Below are 24,412 nucleotides of genomic sequence, written 5' to 3' on the forward strand. Positions count from 1 at the left end.
TCCCAACTCTTCATTTCCATTATTGTGACCTAGGAAACGGAGTGGATTAGGCCTTTTTTTTTTGTTTGTTACATGAGGTCAGGTGAAAAGATAAAAAATCTAATATTTTAAATATGAAAGGTCTTGTTTACGTTGTTATATCTATCTCTTTGTAGACAATTTTTTTATAAGCAAAGTTTCATTACTATTAAAGCAAGACACGTCCCTGGCAGTACATGAGATACCTAAATCAAGTTCATTAACAAGCCAATACAATCAGAAAATGAAATGACAACAGCTATCCTCCCTTGCTAACAAATTCCAAGATAAAACCCCAATACCCCGCAGAATATTTCCTATGTTAATTTTTCACACGACTTTATCTTGTGAAAATTCTGTATTTAAATTTTTTCTTAAATATTCATAAGCATTAATAACGCACCACCTATTTAATTTAATAAATACAAGAAGAAATATAAATATAAAATTTTCACATAAAAGGTCATATGAAAATCAAACATGAGAGAATATATCCCCAACTTTGATAGTAGGATCACTCCAATTGCATAGCCAGGTGATGACTCTATAAAGCTTCTACATTAATTTTTTTAGATTTTTTTAAGGTGAATCACCATATCCCTCTCTCAAGATTCAATGACTAATTTTCTGAGATACTAATCCTTAGCTCTTGATCGAGAAATACTCTTGGTTCACACAAAAAAAAAAATCTAAAGGAAATTATGTGAAAGTTTTATAGAAATTTAAAAGTGAATAATTGTCTACATATACATTAAAAAGAAACATTCTGACATTATTAGTTTCATGTAGCCCACTTAATGGGAAAAAGCTTTATCTTTATTGTTGTATTAATTTTTGAGATTAATACTTATCTATTCACATTTAATCATAAATAATCGTTTTAATTATTTTAAGATAAATATTTTAAAAGTTAATAAATTTATCATTGGATAACTGTGTAACATTTTTTAAACCGTCCATAACCTTTCTTCTTTTAATTTTGTATATTTTAAAGTTGATTTATTGAAAAACCTTAGAGCACCATAAATTTGCTGTTTCGCTTATTAGATTTAAATGTGGGAGATGTGTAGAGTTGTGGCTCCTACTTCTAGTTACCTACATTAATTGATGGTTGTCAATCATGTCTCTGTCTATTCTAGATTGCTGGAAACACACTTATTTAAGGTCTTTCCTACTATTTATATAGTATAAATTAATATGATACTCAATCTAATTAGAATATTTGCTCATATGATTTTTTTTCCTTCAGAAAATGCGTGTCTTGCGTCACAGGAATATGGCACATTGATTAATGCATTGCTACATAACTACACAGCGTAAAAAGGACAAGTCAAACTCTCTAGCTAACTTTTCTTGATGACAACCTCTACTAGTTGATGGTTATGCACCTTATTTTGTGCTCACGAATTTGAACAGATGAGTTCATGACATTATTAAATGCACACCAATAGCACTTTGGACCAGTTAAGAGACCCTTTTTGCTTATATATTCCAATATTACAAAGTCATCACAAGCACAGCTTCTTCCCTCTCCTTCTCCATGCTTCTCTTCAAATCTAGCTAAGCTTCTTAGTTCTAAAGAGCACACAGCAAGTTCTTAAATGCAGTGACTATTACTACTTCATTGGCAGAATTATAAGGTGACTAGACATTAATTACTTGAGAGCCTTTGCAGTTTAACCATTCTTTCTTGCAGGGTATCAACGTTATTTTCTCAACTTTAATTTGCTCTAATTTTCATCATCAACTAGGTTGTTTTTCTCACACCAGAAAGATTCATAGTATCTATCATCTGGTTGTTAGGATGTGAAGTTTTGTGAGATTATGAAAAGTCAGCAAATCTTAGATATAGTAAAAAAATTGTTAGTCTTATGGGTGGTAGCCGCGTAATAGACCTGTGATTATCCTTTAGATTGAATGTTAAGACAAAAAAATTGATTCATATTCTCCAAATTAATAATGCTGTCAGATTGTGATCTTGTTCCCACTTTTTTTATTTATTTAATTTTCGTGTATGCTTACATGTTCAAAGTTGTTTAAATAAAATAGATTCTGGGAATGATTTGTTCATGTAAAATACTAAGTCAATTAACATGTAGAAATGTGAATGTGGGCCTAATGGGAGAGCGTGGACTATGTTGTATTTGTATCAAACACGGGAAGTGTATTTGTCCAAAAGAATTCAAACCAATTGAACTCAACCCTTCTATGCTTATATACACTTTTTGCTTTGTTCAATGTGGAATTTTATAGTTCTCCGACACAACTTATTTTATTTAACTTCATTGTATCTTTACATGTTTCAAAGTTGTTTTAATAAAATAGATTCTGGAAATGGTTTGTCCATGTAAAATACTAAGTTAACATGGCCCTACCAGATCTTCATAAGTTTAGTCAACTAGGCGTGTTAGCCCCTTATAAATTCCTCCTTTCTTTTCCTTTTTTTAATAATTAGTTCACATTTGCATTGGCAACTGATTACCATGTCTGGTTCACTGTGAATATTCAATTTTCTCTGGCAGGCTGAAGTGTGATTTGCTTTTCTCTCCATTTTATTCCACACAGAAAATGAGAGAAAATATTTCAGAATCATGGCTAGTTATGATCACTGTGATATTGGCCACTGCAATATTTGCAAAACTATTTCAATTCAAGTTAAGGAAGGAAGATAAAAGCAAATGCAGATTACCACCAGGAAGGAGAGGCTGGCCTTTGATTGGTGACAGCATCAATTGGTACAATGCTGTTGCAAGTTCTCATCCTCCTCAGTTTGTTGAAGAAATGGTGAAAAGGTATAATTACTACCAATTTGCCACAACAGAATAAGTGCTACATATTCTAGCTTTTGAAATAGTTGAGATTGGTTGATTTGGAATCTAAGTTACTAGTCAGATAATATATTATTGAAAGGTTGAATTCTCAATTTATAAGAGCTGATTAATCTAATCATAGGACTCATGTTTTATTTATTTTATTTAGCAGCAAAAGAGATTTTATTTAACAGAAGTCTTGGATAGGCCACAAGCCGTGATCACTAATTTTTATCAATATCAGCACAGACCCTGATTTAATTCCCTGTAAACTTGAAAAAATGAAGATAGCAGCAGCTGATTCATCAATCCTCGAAAACCAACCCCTACATATTTATAATTGAATAAATACAACAGCTAACTACTATAAAGACATTAGCTGTTATTCCCTTCTGCAACCACATCTATTCCCCGAGCACATATTGAGCCAAACTGAAACAGATATGTATTCCGGGAGGATATATTTCAGAACTTCTTAATTCCTCTAGCCAAACTGAAACATCAGATCTGCACTTAGCGTCACATTTTTCCTTAAAATTCATAATGTTCATATTGCTCCCATACAAGCTGTTGGATTTAACAGTCAGTCTGATAAAGACTAGCAGAAACCTTTATGCCTCCCTCTTAACCATTCCCAAGAATGAATTTTAGCTTCCTCCAATATTTCTTGAATCTGAACTTCTTGTTGTCTAAAGCCAATCATAGGCCTTATGAAAGGACAAAACTTTGATGCAATTCTTTTTGTAATTTTAATGTTGTTTTCTAATTAGAATTGAAGTTTTTATCTTGGTAATGAAGGTTTACATTAAATGTCAATATAGGTGGTGAAACTCTAATTCTAATCGGAGAACCACACCTGAAGCACCTAAGTACTAAGTTTTGTCCCTTATGAAAAATGCTCTGAAGAGGGTCATTCTTTAGAATTCACTTTATTTGGAAACTAAGCTGCTTCTAAGAGAGTAATTTGAAAGAGCTCCAAAATCCAGTAACATGGTTTGTGAAAACCAATCTAATAAATGAAACCTTCATTTGGCACAGGTATGGTAAGATATTTTCATGCAGCCTATTTGGAAAATGGGCAGTGGTGTCAGCAGATCCAAGCTTCAACCGGTTTGTGATGCAAAACGAAGGCAAATTATTTAAGTCAAGTTACCCTAAATCTTTCAGAGATTTGGTTGGTAAAAATGGTGTGATCACAGTGCAAGGAGAGCAACAAAGGAAGCTACATGGAATTGCCTCCAACATGATGCGCTTAGAGAAGCTTAAGTTCCATTTCTTGAATGATGTACAAAAGGTCATGCTCCAAACTTTGAGCAATTTTAACAACAACCAAGTCATTCTTCTCCAGGATGTTTGTAGGAAGGTAAATAATTTCAACTAATGATGTGTTTGTGTATGTAAGGTTACCACTAATATTTAATGCCAGTGACTCATTTTCGATTAATATTTACATGATTTACTTCAGGTTGCTATACATTTAATGGTTAATCAACTTTTGGGGGTTTCAAGTGAGTCTCAAGTTAATGAAATGGCTCAGCTGTTTTCTGGCTTCGTTGATGGTTGTTTATCCATTCCCATCAACATCCCTGGCTATGCATACCACACTGCTATGAAGGTACAATGAGAACTTTTTTAAAAGCATACAGATATAAATACAAAAACAACTATTTGATTTTTTAAACTATAGCTTAAAGAAATAAATTTTTTATTCTCATGATCACCTCCTTCGATGAGTAAACTAAAAAAACATCTTAAATGGAGTAATGAAACTTGAAATACTCAATTTTAACTTCTCATAGTTACGTTAATATTCAAATTTATCACAGGGCACCCTTATGTCCCTTTAAAGATTGTTATTAGGCCATTAATCTAGTAATGAAATTACTTTAACAAAATATGATTCTAAAAATAATCTTACTAGATGGGATTAAAATGTCAAATGGTACTGAAGTTCACATTCTATGAATATCAGGCCAGGGAGAAAATCATAAGCAAGATAAACAGGACCATAGAGGTACACAGACAAAATGGTGCTTCTATTGAAGGTAATGGTGTACTTGGAAGACTATTAGAGGAAGAAAGCTTGCCTGATGATGCTGTTGCAGACTTCATTATCAATCTTCTCTTTGCGGGAAATGAAACAACCACCAAAACAATGCTCTTTGCAGTCTATTTCCTTACTCAATGTCCTAGAGCCATGAAGCAACTGCTGGTATATATAACAACTACTCTTGAAATTTTTTCCCTATATGTTTATTTGATACATAAAAATTTATCTTAGGGGATTTCTCTGATTTTTATATTTAAACTGAAAAATATTTTTTTTATTAATTTTTCTCTTGGACAGGATGAACATGATTCTCTGAGGAGTAATTCTGGAGATAAATTTCTCACATGGCAGGATTATAAAGCAATGTCATTCACTCAATGTGTAAGTGATTAAATTTTCACTCTAAATTACTAAGAGAAGTGAGGAATTGAAGTATTTTGCAACACAACAATTAAAAGGTTGACATGAGAAGAAATTACTGAGTTCTCAATAGGGTTCACTCTTCAGGATTTTTGTATTATATCTTAAGTATTTTCTTGTGACTGATATTAGTTAAACTCGTAGTCTATATATTCATTATCCAATAATAGAAAATAGTGTGTTAACGTTTGTTTTTGTCTTCCACTAACAGGTTATTGATGAAACACTAAGACTTGGGGGTATTGCAATTTGGTTAATGAGAGAAGCAAAAGAAGACGTTCAGTACCAAGGTATAAAATTGAGTGTAAACGATATGCAAAGTTCGTCTAAAAGAGTTTTTCTTTTACATTTACACCCTAAGATATATTGAAACTTAATTATTTATTAGTTATTACTATTGATTCATTCTACTGTTGCAACCACGGTATGTGGTTATGTGCATATGTAGAAGTTTTACAAAAGTCTACTAACTCTAACTTATCTGCATTTGAGTAGATTTTGTTATTCCCAAAGGGTGCTTTGTGGTTCCATTTCTTTCAGCAGTCCATTTAGATGAGAATGTATACAGTGGGGCTCTAAATTTTAATCCTTGGAGATGGATGGAACCTGAAAACGAGGTTAGTCCACATACCATTTTGGTGCATACTATATGTAATTTTTTGTACTTTAATTTCTTTTCTTTCTTAATTCCTATCCTCTCAATGCAGGAAAAGAGAAATTGGAGAACTAGTCCATTCTATGCACCCTTTGGAGGAGGTGCTAGATTCTGTCCAGGAACAGAGTTGGCTCGCCTCCAAATTGCTTTTTTTCTTCATTACTTCGTAACTACCTATAGGTAATGCCCCTCTTTCCCTCTGGTATTTGAGAATGAGAAATGCCTCCTCTTTATTCTTGATGTCATGTGTCCTACTTCTTATCTATTGTGTATTTGGTTCAACTTTGAAATGCATTTTATAACTTTTATGATTTTGTTTGATTTGACATGAAAATTTGAGAATACGTTTGTTAATAACATCAATCCAAACACACTCTTAATCTCATTATAATTTTTAATAAAGTTTAATCACTAGTGAAAAATATGTTAAAAGTATATAATAATTTGTGTTTAAAACACTTCTCATTTCCAAGAATGTTAGTAGCATTCTCTTTCACATACTTTTTTAAATTATTTTTATTATTTGTTGAAAATAAATGTTACCAACACACTTTTTATAATCCTCTTTCCTATACAATACTTTTTCTATTAGCTAAAATTTATGTGTATCTTACTAAACATGCAAGTCTCATCTTTTATTTTGTGGGATCTATTTTTAAACTAGCAGGACTTACATAATTTTCAACTAATAAAAAAAATATGCTGAAAGTTAGTAACTATGTTGTTAACACTCATCTTAACTGATATTCATAAAGTTCCACCAGAAAATGTGGGTTTATGAATTCTACATGAATTTTATATAATAGTAATCATAATTTTTAGTTAAAGCATGAACTAACAAATCTAACCATAGCTGATTCGTTGAATGTTTTCATTAACAGATGGACACAAATCAAGGAAGATAGGATGTCCTTCTTTCCCTCTGCTCGATTGGTGAATGGTTTTGAAATTCGCCTGACGAGAAGACATGATAATGAAACTGATTAAAAGATGGCACCATCTTCACTTCAGAATCCACCTAGTTCTCTACTATTTTTCAGTAATTGTTTTCTCTGGCCACTGTTTTTGCTGAGTACTCTCTCAGTTCTCCCAACATGTGTTTCAGAGTTTAAATTCTGTTGTCACTTGCCATGTATAAATTTATGTATATTGTATTTTTATATTGTAATATGTATATTACTTATAAAAGGGTGTATAGTATACAACAGTTCAGTCTAGGGGTGTTTCTTCTTTCTTCATTTTTTCCATAGTCCATTGTGCAGACAAATTTGCTTTTATTATATTTTTTTCAACTAATACATTAACTTAGTCCTTGAAGGTGCAAATACTGATTAATTCAATTCCTACAATTATGAAATATCGTTTTAGTTTCTAAAATTATTACTAAAACTGTTATTTAGTTTTTTTATATTTATTACTTTATATAAAAAAATATTATTCTTTGATAACACTGTAAAGTAATATATTATGATTAGATAATAATATTACTAAAAAAATATTTGATAATACTATTTTTTTAAAAAAATATTAGATGAAAATATTACATTCTCAATATATTTAAATTAAATTTATTTCAAGTTAACATGAAAGGATCATATTACATGTTTAGCTACATAAAAATTTCATAATAAAGTTAATTAAGTTTTTAATTTCTTGACTTTTTTAATTCAAAATTTCAGTCCCTATTTTATTTTGACATTTTTTAATCTTTCAATAGTTATCCATCAATATTTTTAATTCATTTGTTAATTTTAGTCCTTCCTTTATTTTATATTTGAGATTAATTTTGAGTTATATAAAAAAATGAAGGAGTAAAAAAAGAAAAATAAAATTTAGAAAGACAAAAAATACTGAAAAAAATAATAGAGAACTAAAAGTTATAAAAAAAATTAAAAACTAAAAATTAATATATGAAGATATTGAAGAACTAGAAACTTAAATAACCTAAAATATACATGTTTATTCTGTCCTTGTTAATCCTGAACTGTTCGTTTTCTATATTTTTTTAACCTAACTTCGATTAATCAACTCCTTTAATTTTTACCTCTAATTTTTTTTTAAAAAAATTATAGTTTTTAGTTTTCACTACTTTGTAGTTTGTAGTGAGATGAAAGTACTATAAAAGAAGACAGTTATGTTCTAGAAGCGTCGTATATCTTCCCATTCAATTTGAGGATCTCTCGCTCGCAGCAGCGAGGAATCAAATCGAAAATTCAGACTCTCACTCTTCTCTTCTCTTCTCCCATCAGCTTCCACTCTTAGTAGACAAAATTCTACATAGACAGAGAGAAAACTGTTGAAGATGGCAGGAAGAGAAGTTCGTGAATACACCAACCTCAGCGACCCCAAAGGTATTCATTCCATTCCTAATTTTTTTCTTCAAGTTTTTCAATTGGTCGTCGTTGTTGTTTAAAGTTTTGATTTTCCGTGGATTTTGATTACTGGGTATGTGTCAATTTCGCAGATAAGAAATGGGGTAAGGGAAAAGATAAGATTGACGATGAAGACATTACTTTCCAACGCATGGTTGCAAAGGTTAGCGCATTGGTTCACCATCCGTTCTGTTTTTATATGTGTGGACGTTAATATTAATATAATATGTACTTTGGTACCCCTTTGCAAGTGTACTTTATTTTTCTGTTCAAACTAATCTAATATATGATCCTTTGTGTAACTAATCCTTATAATTAAGGGTTTTTAATTTGTAATGTTTGATGGTATTTTGGAATTAGCTTTCATGCATTTGCGATATGCCCAAAATACAGTTTCTGTGATTATTTATGAGACTATTCTTTGATTGTTGTATGGACTTTGGGATGGCTACTTTAGAATAAGCTTTTTAGCTGTGGTGCACGATTTGGTTACTAGCGTTGGTATGGTACGGGTACTAGGATTTGACAAAATTTCTACATTGATGGTACGGATATGGGATGGTATATCGTTTAGAGAATTCTATAAGTATAAGAAAAAAGTATTAAAGGCTAATGTAAATACAATTTGCATAATGTCCTGACTAAGATAAGCAGAAAAATCAAACATTGAACAAATTTTGAATGAAGTAGCAGTTTGCTTCATTTCTAGTAATGGACAGAACAACTCAGCATGAAACTTGGTGTTATGGATGGACTGATTTGTACCTAAGTGAGGAATCTGTATTGGGTACGTAATAGTATAGTTTTGTAGGTGGTTTCTTTAAACTTCACCATCCCTGATTAATAAGTGTTGCAAAGCAGAATTTTGTAATTCTTCTGTGTTGGTTTTCTCTCTTGGTTATGTACTGCCTGTTTTTGCTGTTTTCAACTTTCAAGCAATTTTTTGTGCAATTTGAGGGATTTTGCTGATAACATGCCCCGGCAGGGATATTGGCTTCCTGTATTGGGTGGCTGATGCAAGCAGATGCAAGAGGTTGCTGGGGAGCGTGGAGGTTACCTTCATGGACGAGGCGGTACAGCTCTTTTTCCCCTGCTTTTGTGTGTCTGTGTTGCTTGCACTTCCCGCCTCACATGCTTCTTTAGTTTACTTCTTCCCTTTTAAAAGTTTAAATATGCAGCCTTGGACAGTGATGATCTACTTTATCTCAAGGAGCAAATGGAAGCCGAGGAGGATGCAGAGCGCCTCCTGCGTCGCACTGAAAAACGGGCATTTGCTGCATTTAAGATATCCTTTTGTGGTCATTGCGACACATAACAATCCATGTTTTCTTCTTCATCTTGGGTTGATTTGATACTGATTTTTATGTCCTACTACTACAAGTATCTTGTGTCACTCTTGAACGTATTGTTCTTAATGTTTGATTAGAGTCATCTTATTTTCTTAATGATGCTTGAAACTGTAAATCAGTAACTGGATCTGACTGTGAACTGGTAATGGGATATGTTTAAGGTTTTGGGTGGGTTGAACCAGATGATTTTGAAAAAACTGACAAATACTATGATTATTATACATGAGGGCAAGCCTTGGCATAGCGGTAAAGTTGCGCCTTGGTGATCGGTTGGTCATGGGTTTGAATCCGGAAACAATCTCTTTGCATTTGCAAGGGTAAGCTGCGTACAATGACCCTCCTCCATACCTTCACATAGTGACGAGCCCTTTGGCACCTGGGTATGTTAGCTTTTATAGTATGATAGTATATGAAAAGTATAAAATGTATATGTTAAGTATATAAGTAGAAGTATGAGATAATATATTTAAAAAATCTATAATAATAGAAGCAATTTATGAAAAATCAATGATTACAAAATTACAATAAATAAATGTTACTCTGTATAAATATTTAATATGTGCTATAATAAACAGATTTCTATGTGTAAAATTATTCCTTGAACACATTTGAGTATAAAAGTATCCAAGTTTTATTCCTTTTTTAAAAATCTCAAATTATTTTCACGTGTTAAACATATATAATATATAATTAATATAACGGTTTACTTGTACTTCTAACAGCTGACCTCTAGCTTGGTGGTACGATGCTAGATGCATTAATTGTGTGGCACTGAGTTTGAATCCCTATCTGCATGTTTTTGGCTGTGGGCCCATTAAGCTTGCATTGATTCAACTGGTCAAACCCTGGCTGGTTCACATGTCAGTCCACAGGGTTAGATCGGTTCACAGCCAGTTTAGCATGTTCAGGGCTGGCTTTTAATGCTATTCAGGCTTGATTGGACTGTCCACTAGGCTGGTTCATGGTCAATCCAATCAAACTAGCCATTCTGGTTCAGTTTTAAAAATTATGCTGTGAATCTTGCATCCTACATTTGGTGAAGAAATTATGTAGGATTAGGAGTAGGATCTTTCTTTTAGCATGACTGAAGTATATACTTCAAGCTGTATGAGATATTGTTTTTAGTCTGGCAATTTGATTCAATAAATTTAAACAGGTGTTACATTTTGAATATGGTTGTCTGATCCTAATAACATGTACTGAATTGATTTATCCAAAATTTCCAAATGCAATCTAGGAATTTTTAACTTATTCATTTGCCCCTTTTCATAGTTTGTGAAAGCTCTGGTACTCATTTAATACACATATATTTATTTTGGCTGATAAAAAAAAAAAAATAGTTTGTGAAAGCTATGTTAAATGTAGTGGTCAAGTTTTTCTGATACAATTGCTTGTGCTTAAGTTGTATGTATTCTTCTGTTTCCCCTTGACCAATGAATACAGAGCTGCAAGTTTAGCAGATTCTTCACCCACCTCAGTACCTCTGGCATTTCGGGTTGAGCCGAAACCCAAAAGTGGGATCAGGTAAATCTTCCAATCCCTCTTATCCCTCTATGCAATATGCATTTCCTTGTCTTTTTCTGGCTTCAGTGTTGCTGATAGTATTTTTGTATTTTTGTTATAGGCAGCAAGATTTGCTGAAGAAAGTCGTTGAGATTAAACCTAAGCGGCCAAGATGTGATAGCAATCAGTCAACCCCTGCTAGTAATGCTCCTGTTACAAATCGTAAGCCTTATCACGATTCTTCAAAAGAGAAAGAGCAGTCTTTACCGGGAACAAAGAAAGTGGAGGAACAATCTTTGTCTGGATCAAAGAAAGCAAAGGAACATGCTTCATTAGGGTCACAAGAAGCCGAAGCTAAGCCTAAGGTTGAAAGCTCTGGTGGGGGATTACTGGGCCTGGCATATGATAGTTCTGATGATGAATGACTGGCAATTGCAGTTTGATGGCAGATCAGTTCTTTCCATCATTGTCTTTGTAGGTTGTAGTTTTAGTACAGAATGCTTGATTTAATCAGAGAAAGTATTAAAAATTGTAGTGTTTAGGTATAAAAAGTTCCTTGTATGAAGGGTGGGAAAAGAAAATGAAGTATTAGCCCATTACTATACAACTAGATCCAAGATACAGTTTTGTATGCGATCATCGAATTTTAATGTGCCAGTTTTGTTAATTCTTGAAGTATGTTGGGGGTTCATGGAGGACTTACATATTCGGAACCCATATATATTATGGTCGTGGCTTGTAGCATAGATAACTCGATGCAAAATTTAACATTAACATTGACAAACGCGAGTACGTAGTTTCCTACGGCCAAAATATCAGTTATGATTTCCAAGATTTTTAAGTTCTATTTTTGTTGTCATCATTGAATGATAATAATAAATAAACCTGCATCCTAGCCTCGGAAATTACAGTTGAGTCAAATTCAGTATGGAACAACTTTATTCCCAAACTCTTCACAATAAAAATGATCACACTTGAGTTTCTTTGTGATATTTGTTACCTCTTCGACCTATCTCTTGGCTAGCGTGCCTTATTTTGTGTTTCCACCTCATCCTTGGTTTTGTGATATGAAGTTGATTGAAATTGTTGTCATGCCTTATTCTGGTCCAGTGTTTTACAAAACAAAACCAATGTGGTTACAAAAGAGGCAGGGAAAACTATATATACAATCCCAAAAAATTTCACTAACGCCAAAAATTTCTGGTTTAAGTGAATTTCTGATCTGCAGTTTCCTCAAAAGGCAATTTCACTTCAGTCCAAATTTTCTTGCTTAAGTGAATTTTGCTACGATTTTTCACTTCAAGTTTTATCATTTCTCTCTTCAAGTTGTCTTTAAATCCAATTCAAACTCCTACAAAAATAATTCATCAATAAACAAGTGTAACCTATCAAAATGATGAACTAAAGTGTAAAATTACATATTCAAAAATTTATAATTTAAAAGACCCAAACAAAATCCTAAACAATAGATAAGATGAGATAATTGTCTAAATTTAGATATGTCAAATAAGTTCTTGGGTCAATTATCATTAGATATCCAACGGATACAATAATAGAAATTAAAGGGGTTACATGTGCATGTATGAGGGTGGAAGAAAATCGTTTAGGGTGGAATGGAATTTTCTTAAAGTACCGATATGAGAACCATTATTATAACGTTGTACCTTAAAACTCATATATCAATAATAAATTTTTATTAGTTCACCATTTAAAATTTTGTACACCGGTAATATATAAAAAATTTAACTGTTGAATTATTTAAAAAAAGAGATGAACGATGTGTAATACAATTAGGAAAGGGCAATTACTTACAAGTTACAGGTCTTAAATAGCTCTTTCCTAAATAAATTCTCGCTCACATGAAGGAGAAAAGGGAGATGATGATACTAAATTTTAACGAGAAAAATTTTGTTAAACAAAAAAATCAGAACCAAAAGTAAATATGGGGTGGTGGCGCAGTTGGCTAGCGCGTAGGTCTCATAGCTTCTGAGTTATCCTGAGGTCGAGAGTTCGAGCCTCTCTCACCCCATTTTTGCTTTTTGAGACATGTATTCATCAAGAATAAAAAAAAAAAAAAATCTAACAGATAGAAATATACATGTCACATAAAATATAAACTTTTTTTTATAGTTAAAATAAAACTTTGTTGAGATTTAGGCTTTGGTTAGTATGGATGAAAGTGAGAGGATATATTGAAGAAGGAAAACTCTCAATTTTCTCTTCTCTACCAAATAATATAAAATCTCATTTATTTGTAACTCATTTTCTTTCTTTTTTTCTACATTAGATATCTGGAAATGTATAATATATATCCTATTTTATCCATTTTGTGAGAACCAAGTAAATTGGTACCTTTCATATGTAGGAAGCAAACAAAATGTCAAAATCCATGAGAAAACTAAATGCAGGGTCGGCAGCAGCAAGTGAGTACAGTTACGAAATTGTCAGATTTTGCTGCATATAATGAAAGTTGAGTTTGAATGCGATTGATGGAGATCGTGACAAAACTAAAGTGTTGTGGATTACTAAGTCAAAAATTATTTCATCTTAAATGGGTGCAAATTGCAATAATCAATTTGTTTGTTTGTTTGGTTTATCATCTCACACATGTGGTTGCTGCTAGTCTGGCCTTCTGATTTTTATTTTTTAAGCTAAAACTTGAGTTTCATTTTTGGGTAATTTGGAAGTAGGATATGTATTTCTACCATAAAATTTAGCTGAAGTTTAGTGATTCTCCCTGTGTCTTACACAGAAGCGAGTTTTTCTATAATCTTAATTAATTTTTAATATAAAAATATTATATTTAAATAAGTTTTGAAAAAAAGAATTTTTAGTGTAAAAAGTTATAAATGGTCTTCCCATCACAATTCAAACAACAATTTATAATTAAATAACAGTGTAAAATGATCATTTTACACTGTACATAGAATCATAAGTTTTTATCTTATGAATATTTTAAAAGTTGAATTTAATTTAGGATTTTTTTTTTGTTTTTCTTATATTTTTTTAGATTTGAGTTTCAAATATTTGAGTTTCTTGGAGAACTCATTGAAAATAAATGCGGAAAATCATATCCAAGGTATATAAAACCAAACACACTATTACTTCATAGTATTTAGTTTCGTGTCTGAGAAGACTTAAACTATGATTTAGGTAAAATTTGTCTTTTAATTAGTTTTTGTTAAAAACTATAGTTAGAGAATTTCAAACGAAAGATAAAACACACCATTCTAATATACAGGGTGATTTAATTTCTTTTGTTTCTTGTTAAATTTGAAATTTGAATTTTGACTATGCATGCACTTGATCAAATCAATGGGGTTGGATATATATAAGATCGTTTGATAAATTAATGGTTCATCGACACTCCCACGCTCCGTGGAAGATATGAAAATTAACTTTCTGTTATTTGTTGCAAACATATATACCCTGAACACCAGTCATAAGAAACCAGTTCAAAGAAATTATAAGTAGTATCTGCAGACACACAAACTCAGGTACAATGCACCAATATTTAGTCTTAGTTTGCATACGACAATTAATTGTCCGTGACTTAATTGTTTATGCTGACTTCTTTTTGTGTGTACAAAAGGAGTGTCTATATATATGTTTAGAAAAATGTTACATGGATATCCCTATCACCTATTGAACATCTAGAAAGAGAAAAAAAATATAGATTTGATGTAATTTATGATATGACAAAACAAAAGAGATAAAAAGAAATAAGAATCATTGATAGGATATTTAAAATGATAAGATATTACATATTTATAAATCTGATATAAAATTATTTAATATTTTTACCAATATGTGTATTTTATTTTTAAAATGTGTACCTGTTTCACATGATCCATATTGATTTGGTAGCAACTCTTGTCATTGAGCTAACAAAACAGTCTATTTTTATTTGTTCTCAACGGAAAGAAAACAAAAGATAAATCATACTATACAAATTAAAGAAAATAAAACATGATTCCGGCTTATAAGTGTGTCATTAAACTATTATAGTGGAGTATAGGAATAGGACAGACATATATAGCATTACACTACTTGCTAAAGGTCTAAACTAAAGATGAAGCCACCTTAATTAAGATATTGCCAATTAGATTGCAAACCAAGTATGTTAAAGGAAATCAGATTGACATAAACTTGACATGAAGAGTTCAAGCTAAATTTGACATAAACTTGAGAATTTATATATGTGTGTGTGTAATCCAACATATATAAAGAGTTCAAGCTATATTTGACATAAACTTGAGAATTTATATTCTTATACTCTTATACTAATAGTAACATTATTTGATGATTAGCCACATATACTCCCCCTCACCACAATTTCCTGAGTACGTATATGTGGCTTTTGTCAAAATAAATTTAGTAATTGGGAACACCGGAAACTCAAGTGAATCTTATAAAGAAAAATGAATGGACTTTGATTGGAACCTTTGTCCTTTTTTTCGACAATAACCTTTATCCTTAAATTTATACGAATTGATAATAGAAAGCATACAACAGTTCCCTTAAAATATTTTATTCGACCCCCTCTCTCGTTCTCTTCGTTAGATGAAAGCATTCGTCACATTCTAGAAGCTAATAATTTAACTTAATAATAATGAATAATTTTATAATGATGTGATGTATGAACTATTACTGGATTGGTGGATTTGATTCAAGGTTTTGTGCGTGCGGGAGCTAAACTAAATTTATTAATGGTATCGGAACCTTGAAGCTAATGTCGTAAGCGAGGTGAATACACAAAATAAATTATTGAAAATAAATTAAATATTTTTTTCGTAATATCCTTTTCATTGAGGAAGCCAGGTTATGAAATTGCTAGAGAGATGACAAAAAAATCTACAAGTTATTAGCTAGGTCTAAGGCAAAGTTTTAGAGAAATTTAATATAACAAAAAAAATATATCTCTTTTTTTTAGTCTTGAAACATGTAAAGTTTTTTATGAAATATTTATAATAAAGTATTTTTGAATATTATATAGTTAATTTATTTAATATATTTCATAATATTATTAATAACATTTGAAATAGTTTTAATTTTGACAAACTTTGTTTGATTACAATAATTTTTTTTATCTATAATATTAGTGTGGAGTATTCATTATTTTTGTAGCTTTACTAATGAATAATAATTATTTAAAATATTGTTAATGATGTTTTATAAATAATGCATATATTTTAAATAAATATATAATTTTTAAACTTAAATATATTTTTAGTCCTTTAAATTTAAGTAATTATTTTTTGAGTCTCTAAAATAATTATAAGACGAAAAACAAAAGAACATTAAATTATAATGAAAAAAATATATCTAAATCTTTTTTGTTATTTACGATATTTTTTAAATCTCCAATATATTTTCATCCATATTCATCTTCCAGTTATTAACAATAATCTTTAATGACTAAATTAAATTTTTTATTCTTTTAATAATTAAATTATCAATGACTTAAAGACACAAAATGATCATATATATATATATATTAACAATGTAAAAAATTAGTTATTTAAAATATAAAGACTAAAATAAATAATTTTAAAAATTGAAAAATAAAATCAACATTTACTAATTTTCGAAGGACTAAAAATATCATCATTCTACGTTTTTTTTTGTTAATTATTGGTTTATGTTTTACATATCGTCCTTGTCAGTTGTCAACGTCACCATTATCCAAAGTTGTTCATGCTACTTTGACTTCATTTATAATTAAAGATAACTGTTGACCCGAAACTATAGATTAATGCATTACATAGAACTGTTGAAGCTTCTTATAATTTTATTATTAAATTAATTTCCCAAAGTTTATAAAATTAGGACGTTATCTTGATGACACTTAATAATAAATTTGGTAAAACTTATTTAGTGTAATGGCACATTAATTTTCCAAATTTTTTTTTCTTAATATATAATTAAAATAATAAAAAATAACATAAGGACATTGTTTAAGAAAATAAAAATGTTAACTTTGAAAATATGATTTAAAAAATATATATTAATAGCATACTATTATCATGATTTTAAAATTATTTTTACCATTTTTTAAAATAATCATTCATCAATTTTCAAATAATATTCTATTTTTTTGGGTATTCAGATATCTTTTAATATAATGGAGCCATGGCCAATCAATTTACGGATATTCATTTAAAGAATTAACATATGTCAATAAATGAAATTTCATTGTTATAGATCTGAGACCGAACATATGGTTAAATAACATGTTTATTTACTATCCATATCCTATCATATTGATTTTCAACTTAAGTTATTCCTGATTGGAATTCAAAATAAAAATATATGCAAAAAAAAATGTATATAACAACCCAAAAGGTACAGTAACGTGTGAATCGTCTCAAAGCAAGCCAAAACCATTTTCGCCTAATCTGTGTACTCACAAAATTCATCGTAGCAGTTTGACCAAAATCACCCTTATCCTGTCTTTGCAGTTTGCAGCACATTAACATACTTACATTAGAAAACCAGAAAATTTCTCTCTCTCTACACATCTAGATGACAATACCATTAATTCAATTATGTTTGGAATTTCCATGTCACATTTTTCTTGTTTTGTTCTTCTTGCTTGGTCATACAAGCTCACAATCTTTGTATGATCAAGAACATGCAGTTTTGCTTAACATAAAGCAATACCTGCAAGACCCTCCATTCCTCTCCAACTGGACTTCAACTTCCTCCTCTCACTGTTCATGGCCAGAGATCATATGCACCACAAACTCAGTCACTTCCCTCACTCTCTCCCAATCCAACATCAACAGAACAATACCATCCTTCATCTGTGGCCTCACCAACCTCACACACCTTGACTTCAGCTTCAACTTCATCCCTGGTGGCTTCCCCACACCCCTCTACAACTGCTCCAAGTTGGAGTACCTTGACCTTTCAGGGAACAACTTTGATGGCAAGGTTCCTCATGACATTGATCAATTGAGTGCTAATTTGCAATATCTCAACCTTGGTTCCACCAATTTCCATGGTGATGTTCCTTCTAGTATTGCAAAGTTGAAGCAATTGAGACAAATTAAACTACAGTATTGCTTATTGAATGGATCTGTTGCTGGTGAGATTGATGACTTGTCCAACCTTGAGTACTTGGACTTGTCCTCTAACTTCATGTTTCCTGAATGGAAGTTACCTTGGAACTTGACCAAGTTCAACAAATTGAAGGTGTTTAATTTGTATGGCACCAATTTGGTTGGGGAAATCCCTGAGAACATTGGAGATATGGTGGCCTTGGACATGCTGGATATGTCAAATAATAGCTTAGCTGGAGGAATTCCAAGTGGTTTGTTCTTGCTGAAGAATCTGACCTCACTCCGTCTTTATGCAAATAGTCTTTCTGGGGAGATACCAAGTGTGGTCGAGGCATTGAACTTGGCCAACCTTGATCTTGCAAGGAACAATCTTACAGGGAAAATACCTGATATTTTTGGAAAGCTCCAACAGTTATCATGGTTGAGTTTGTCTTTAAATGGCTTGTCAGGTGTGATACCAGAAAGCTTTGGCAATCTTCCAGCTCTCAAAGATTTTCGCGTGTTTTTCAACAACTTATCAGGTACTCTTCCTCCTGATTTCGGCCGTTACTCAAAGCTTGAAACCTTTATGATTGCATCTAATAGTTTCACTGGGAAGTTACCAGACAACTTGTGCTATCATGGGATGTTACTTAGCTTGTCTGTTTATGACAATAATCTGAGTGGTGAGTTGCCGGAATCACTAGGAAATTGCAGTGGTTTACTGGATTTGAAAGTTCACAATAATGAGTTTTCTGGTAACATTCCTAGTGGTCTTTGGACATCTTTCAATTTGACAAATTTCATGGTGAGCCATAACAAGTTCACTGGTGTGCTTCCTGAAAGGCTATCTTGGAATATTTCAAGGTTTGAGATAAGTTACAACCAGTTTTCTGGTGGAATTCCAAGTGGAGTGTCATCATGGACTAATTTGGTAGTGTTTGATGCAAGTAAGAACAATTTTAATGGAAGTATTCCACGACAGCTAACAGCTCTTCCTAAGTTAACAACCTTGTTGCTTGATCAGAACCAACTCACTGGGGAGCTTCCATCAGATATAATATCATGGAAATCCTTAGTAGCTCTAAATTTGAGCCAAAACCAACTCTATGGACAAATCCCTCATGCAATTGGTCAGTTACCTGCCCTTAGTCAACTTGATCTATCAGAAAATGAATTCTCTGGTCAAGTTCCTTCTCTACCCCCTAGACTCACCAATCTCAATTTGTCTTCTAACCATTTGACCGGGAGGATTCCAAGTGAATTTGAAAATTCTGTGTTTGCTAGTAGCTTTTTGGGCAATTCTGGTCTTTGTGCTGATACCCCAGCACTGAACCTTACCTTATGTAATTCTGGCCTTCAAAGAAAAAATAAAGGCTCATCTTGGTCTGTTGGTTTGGTTATAAGTTTGGTGATAGTAGCCTTGTTACTGATCCTTTTGCTATCACTCTTGTTTATTAGATTTAACAGAAAAAGAAAGCATGGATTGGTTAACTCATGGAAGCTCATTTCCTTTGAGAGGCTTAATTTCACAGAATCCAGCATTGTCTCATCAATGACAGAACAAAACATCATTGGTAGTGGTGGATATGGTATAGTATACCGCATTGATGTTGGTTCAGGCTATGTTGCTGTGAAAAAGATTTGGAATAACAGAAAGTTAGAAAAGAAGCTCGAGAACTCTTTCCGGGCAGAAGTTAGAATACTGAGCAATATTCGTCATACCAACATTGTGAGATTGATGTGTTGTATCTCTAATGAGGATTCTATGCTCCTTGTGTATGAGTATCTGGAAAATCATAGCCTAGATAAGTGGCTGCACAAGAAGGTTAAGTCAGGTTCAGTAAGTAAAGTGGTCCTTGATTGGCCAAAGAGGTTGAAAATAGCCATTGGAATTGCTCAAGGTTTGAGCTATATGCACCATGACTGTTCACCACCTGTGGTTCATAGAGATATAAAAACAAGCAACATCCTTTTGGATACTCAATTCAATGCAAAAGTTGCTGATTTTGGACTCGCTAAGATGCTAATCAAGCCAGGGGAACTGAACACCATGTCAGCAGTGATTGGCTCATTTGGCTATATTGCTCCAGGTGAGTGACTTCCAATTTTTTTGTTTCCTAAATTTATTTGCTTTTGCTTAATCTTTTTGTTTCCTAACTAACAAATATATTGCTCTTGCTTAGTTATATTAGGTGTGTGTATTATGAGTAAACTATTTTTTTAGTCCCTAAAATTATAAGATTGAAATATTTAGTTCCCGACTTGGCAAAATTTTTACTTTAGTCTGTCTTTGCAAACTCAAGACTAAAGTGAAGGCTTTGTAAAGCTAGAAACTAAAGTGACTGACACTTATAATCTTGGCATGAACAAGAGGTTTACTCCTTTTTCTTATTCTCAATGTGATTCTTCATATTTGAATTGCAGAATATGTTCAAACAACACGAGTTAGTGAAAAGATTGATGTGTTTAGCTTTGGGGTAGTCCTATTGGAACTGACAACTGGTAAAGAAGCAAATTATGGAGACCAACACTCATCTCTTTCTGAATGGGCGTGGCGTCACGTTCTGATTGGAGGAAATGTTGAAGAATTGCTAGACAAAGATGTCATGGAAGCCATTTACTCAGATGAAATGTGCACTGTTTTCAAACTTGGGGTCCTGTGCACAGCAACACTGCCTGCAAGTAGGCCTTCAATGAGGGAGGCCCTACAAATATTGCAAAGCTTAGGAGAACCATTTGCTTATGGAGATCAGAAGAATTTTGGCCACTACTATGATGCTATTCCCCTTCTCAAGAGTTCAGAAAAGGAAACTAGGTTGGATGTTGTTGATCATAGCGAATGACTAACTAATTGGATTCCCAAGGATGCCATGTTAGTGCAAATTCTAGCACATTGGATTTTAGGATGGGGAATAGGTTCTCAGCAATTTGAGGCAATGAATTTTGTGTTGAAAATGAAAAGTGGGTTAGTTAGTTGTCACAGGATTGTTGTATAGAATAGATTTAATTAAATGTAGAGTTATAATCAATATAATTAATACAATTCAAAAAATAAAATGCAGAGTTATAATTAAAGTATCAATAATCTACCACTAACTAAGGTTGGTTTATTAATGAAAAATTTGGATAATTTGCCTAAAGTTTAAGGTTCAAATGTTATTGTTGTCATTATTATTGTATACCAAAGAAATTAAAATAATATCAACAAAATTTATATATATATATTATTGATTATTGATGTATAGATATTTCTATCACACTTCTCTTTTTTCTATGTCAAAGGTATTCCTAATTTATCAATTCTTTTGTGATACTGAAATTATGAAATTGAATTTTATTTCTGTCTAATAAATCTAATTCCCATTAACATATATTAAGGAATATAGTTATTTACTATTTGTGTTGGTTATTCTATCTTATTGTTTACTGTTTATTTTAAAATCAAATGTTATTTATAATTTTGAAACAAATTCTCTGTAGTGTGCTAGTCACTATAGAGAATCCAAATTGAAATTTGTTTCAGTGGTCAAACGTTGATGACAGCTGAATTCAGTTATGTAAGGTTGGAACTACGTGCGGTGTAGAATATATGCCATTAAATAATTGTTGTTGTTCATATTGGATCCTTGCTGGTAATACTCTTCACAACCAAACTACTTTGACTCTGAATGCTGGGATAGTTGTATACTCGGAAACAATTGATAAAATCATAAACTACTCGTAAATTTCCACTTAGTGCATGTTTGATTTTTATGTGAAAAAATAATGTTGAGATAAAAATAATTTTATCAAAGAATTATAATTCTTACTTTTACTTTTATTCGTTAAAATTACATTAAAATAATATTTTTAACTTTAATCCAAACATGTTCTTATTAGTTAATTGGTGGACATGGACAAACTTCAATATATTTAAGACATTGGAGCTTTTTATTCTAACTGTATATTCTCTGCAAGTATACAAGTGTATCTAGATTATTTTATTTAAAATTGATTAAAATATATTGACAAATGTAACTAGTTTTTATCCTATCATTCAATTTTATATTGTCATACATAATAAAAAATTAGTATCATTCAATTGTATATTGTGATACATAATAAATAAATTAGTTTTATATTTACCTTACAAATCATACCATAGATGGTTTTTAATTGATTGAAAATGTACGATAGTTAAGCTTAATTATTTTATTTTATATTTAAAATATTTTATAATCATAATATTTATAAAAAAATATTTCGAGAGAGAAATATTTTGTTAAAAATTAAAATAATTCAAAATTTGCAACAAAATATGTTTGGGCTGAATCATTTTTTAAAAATAAGCTACTCTAGATGCTAATTAGCAGTAAATTGTTCATTCCTAAAGAAAGACAAAAGTGAAAAATTCATTGCATTTTGTTAGTATTTTCATGTGAGTTTTTGTGAACTTAACTTTTAGATGATTTTTATTTTGCTTAAAGTTAATTCAATATGATATATCTTATATTTAAATAATTTTATGTAAAAAGTCTTTTAGCAAAATTATTGTTAATATTTCTCTTTAATTTGAAAAAACAAAAAACTTAAATATAATCCAAGAGGAGTGCTACAAAGTAGGAACATAATTGATTAAAGTATATTAAAAAGGTTAAAAATAATTAAAAAAATTTATTAAATATGATGTGAGACTTATAAAATTTTATCATTTTTAATAATTTTTAGAAAGTTTTTACCCTGGCCTGCTAGTTTGGGGTAATGATATTGTTTTTTAAGATAATAGAACAAAGTTGTATTATTACATTGTTGTTTTAAAATTTAATGATAATTTTTTATATATTACAATTTAGTCCTGTATAATTAAAATATTTTTAAGAAAGAAGTTCAACTTTTTAATTTCACAAAACCAAACATTTTAGTTCAAACTTTGCAAACATATTCACGCTCTGGTTCAAACCGAAACCTTAACAAATTCACATTCTGTGTCATTCAGACTTCCATCTTGAGTCCTTCTTCACTGCCACTGCCATTGACGCTGCTCCCTAACAAAATTTTTGTCGCAACAAACCCCTCTGTGCCAGTGAAGATTGTGACTTTGTTGAGGTCCCGTTTGAACCAAAGTGCAGGTATTTTTGCAAAGGTTTTTTTAGTTTGAATCAGAATGTTTGATTTTGTGAAATCAAAAAGTTCAATTTCTTTTTTTAAAATATTTTGATTATACAAGACTAAATTACAATACATAAAAAATTATTATTAAATTTTAAAATAACAATATAATAATACAACTTAATTCCTATTAGTTGAAAAAATAACCGTATCGATACTTCTAAATTAACATGGATATGGTAGAAATTTTTTAATTTTTAACCCATAAAAAAATTGTATTTAAAATAATGTGTCAAGATAATATCTTCCTAACATTTCTGGCTAATCCAATACTTGCTTATGTAATTTATAATTGATTTTAGACAGAAAAAAAAATCATTAGAGTCAATACCTACCGTAGAGCCAAACGCGTGAGGAAAAAAGACAAAGCCATGTGTGTTTACTTAAATATATGTTTGACTCTAATGGAAATGTATATGAAACCAAACACTTTGAGTTGTCCTTTTACTTTTCTATCTTTCTTTTTCCTATTCGACTATGACTGATAAACATTAGTAATATTTTTTGTATCAAATGTTTTTATACAAAATCAATGAATAAGATAACTTTTTTTTAACACCCAAAAGACAACTTTTCATAAAACCTATAATTTTGATCATTTTAGTTCTTGATTTTTGCTAATCTTGCAACTTTAATTTGGGTCTAAAAAATACTTATTTATCCTCTTACAAATAAAAACACATATTGTGTGAGATTATCCTCCTTTGTAATAACAAGACTTCAATATATCAGACTAGGAATTTTTTTTATGGATACTCACAATGCTATCTAACACATATTGAAAGGAAAAAAAATATAAATATTATAAAATTTATGATATAATAAAAACAGAAATAAAAATATATGAGAAGTATTGATAACATTAAAATAAAGAGATATCTATGTATTATTACTCTTTCAAATTTATACTTTTATACTACATCTTTTTTTTTTGTATATATTTTACGATGTTGTCAATGAAGTAAATTAGGTAAACAAACAATGAATTGGTGGATTGGAAATATAATGATTACCTATTATTTATGCAGCTGTACTAACAAA

The 24,412-nt window shown here is 30.9% G+C and overlaps 3 protein-coding genes and 1 non-coding gene across 5 annotated transcripts; all 4 read left to right on the top strand.

Annotated features, from left to right (window-relative positions):
• The first annotated feature begins 1,510 nt into the window (after positions 1-1,510).
• Positions 1,511-7,286, top strand: LOC100806921 (abietadienol/abietadienal oxidase). Its single transcript, XM_006599611.4, has 10 exons — positions 1,511-1,658; positions 2,541-2,810; positions 3,867-4,191; positions 4,294-4,443; positions 4,801-5,040; positions 5,176-5,259; positions 5,510-5,588; positions 5,794-5,915; positions 6,006-6,133; positions 6,835-7,286. Exons 2-10 carry the CDS (start codon positions 2,587-2,589, stop codon positions 6,938-6,940), a joined length of 1,458 nt encoding a protein of 485 aa, XP_006599674.1. The 5' UTR covers positions 1,511-1,658; positions 2,541-2,586; the 3' UTR covers positions 6,941-7,286.
• Positions 7,287-8,094: 808 nt separating this feature from the next.
• Positions 8,095-11,844, top strand: LOC100807454 (uncharacterized). Of its 2 annotated transcripts, XM_003548233.5 has the most exons (6): positions 8,095-8,304; positions 8,418-8,488; positions 9,350-9,398; positions 9,504-9,610; positions 11,116-11,198; positions 11,299-11,844. In XM_003548233.5, the coding sequence occupies exons 1-6, from the start codon at positions 8,256-8,258 to the stop codon at positions 11,600-11,602; spliced, it is 663 nt and encodes a 220-aa protein (XP_003548281.1). In that variant the 5' UTR covers positions 8,095-8,255; the 3' UTR covers positions 11,603-11,844. The 2 variants fall into 2 exon arrangements, with proteins under 2 accessions (XP_003548281.1, XP_006599675.1); XM_006599612.4 differs by lacking the exon at positions 8,095-8,304 and having other exon boundaries at positions 8,413-8,488; positions 9,311-9,398.
• Positions 11,845-13,121: 1,277 nt separating this feature from the next.
• TRNAM-CAU (transfer RNA methionine (anticodon CAU)) lies at positions 13,122-13,206 on the top strand. Its single transcript is given in 2 exon segments — positions 13,122-13,159; positions 13,171-13,206. It is a non-coding gene; the product is annotated as a tRNA-Met (tRNA).
• Positions 13,207-17,539: 4,333 nt separating this feature from the next.
• On the top strand, positions 17,540-21,252 carry LOC100813894 (receptor-like protein kinase HSL1). The gene is made up of 2 exons (XM_003549117.4): positions 17,540-20,313; positions 20,648-21,252. Exons 1-2 carry the CDS (start codon positions 17,703-17,705, stop codon positions 21,064-21,066), a joined length of 3,030 nt encoding a protein of 1,009 aa, XP_003549165.1. The 5' UTR covers positions 17,540-17,702; the 3' UTR covers positions 21,067-21,252.
• The last annotated feature ends 3,160 nt before the right edge of the window (positions 21,253-24,412 follow it).

This window comes from Glycine max, chromosome 16 (assembly GCF_000004515.6).
Source record: "Glycine max cultivar Williams 82 chromosome 16, Glycine_max_v4.0, whole genome shotgun sequence".
Lineage (NCBI taxonomy): Eukaryota > Viridiplantae > Streptophyta > Magnoliopsida > Fabales > Fabaceae > Glycine > Glycine max.

Coding starts and splice junctions, on each gene's coding strand:
- LOC100806921 (XM_006599611.4), top strand. CDS start 2,587: ATGAGAGAAAATATTTCAGAATCATGGCTAGTTATGATCACTGTGATA. Junction 4,192..4,293: donor TCCAGGATGTTTGTAGGAAG/GTAAATAATTTC, acceptor GATTTACTTCAG/GTTGCTATACATTTAATGGT. Junction 4,444..4,800: donor CATACCACACTGCTATGAAG/GTACAATGAGAA, acceptor TATGAATATCAG/GCCAGGGAGAAAATCATAAG.
- LOC100807454 (XM_003548233.5), top strand. CDS start 8,256: ATGGCAGGAAGAGAAGTTCGTGAATACACCAACCTCAGCGACCCCAAA. Junction 9,611..11,115: donor GGGCATTTGCTGCATTTAAG/ATATCCTTTTGT, acceptor ACCAATGAATAC/AGAGCTGCAAGTTTAGCAGA. Junction 11,199..11,298: donor AAACCCAAAAGTGGGATCAG/GTAAATCTTCCA, acceptor TTTTTGTTATAG/GCAGCAAGATTTGCTGAAGA.
- LOC100813894 (XM_003549117.4), top strand. CDS start 17,703: ATGACAATACCATTAATTCAATTATGTTTGGAATTTCCATGTCACATT. Junction 20,314..20,647: donor ATTTGGCTATATTGCTCCAG/GTGAGTGACTTC, acceptor TTTGAATTGCAG/AATATGTTCAAACAACACGA.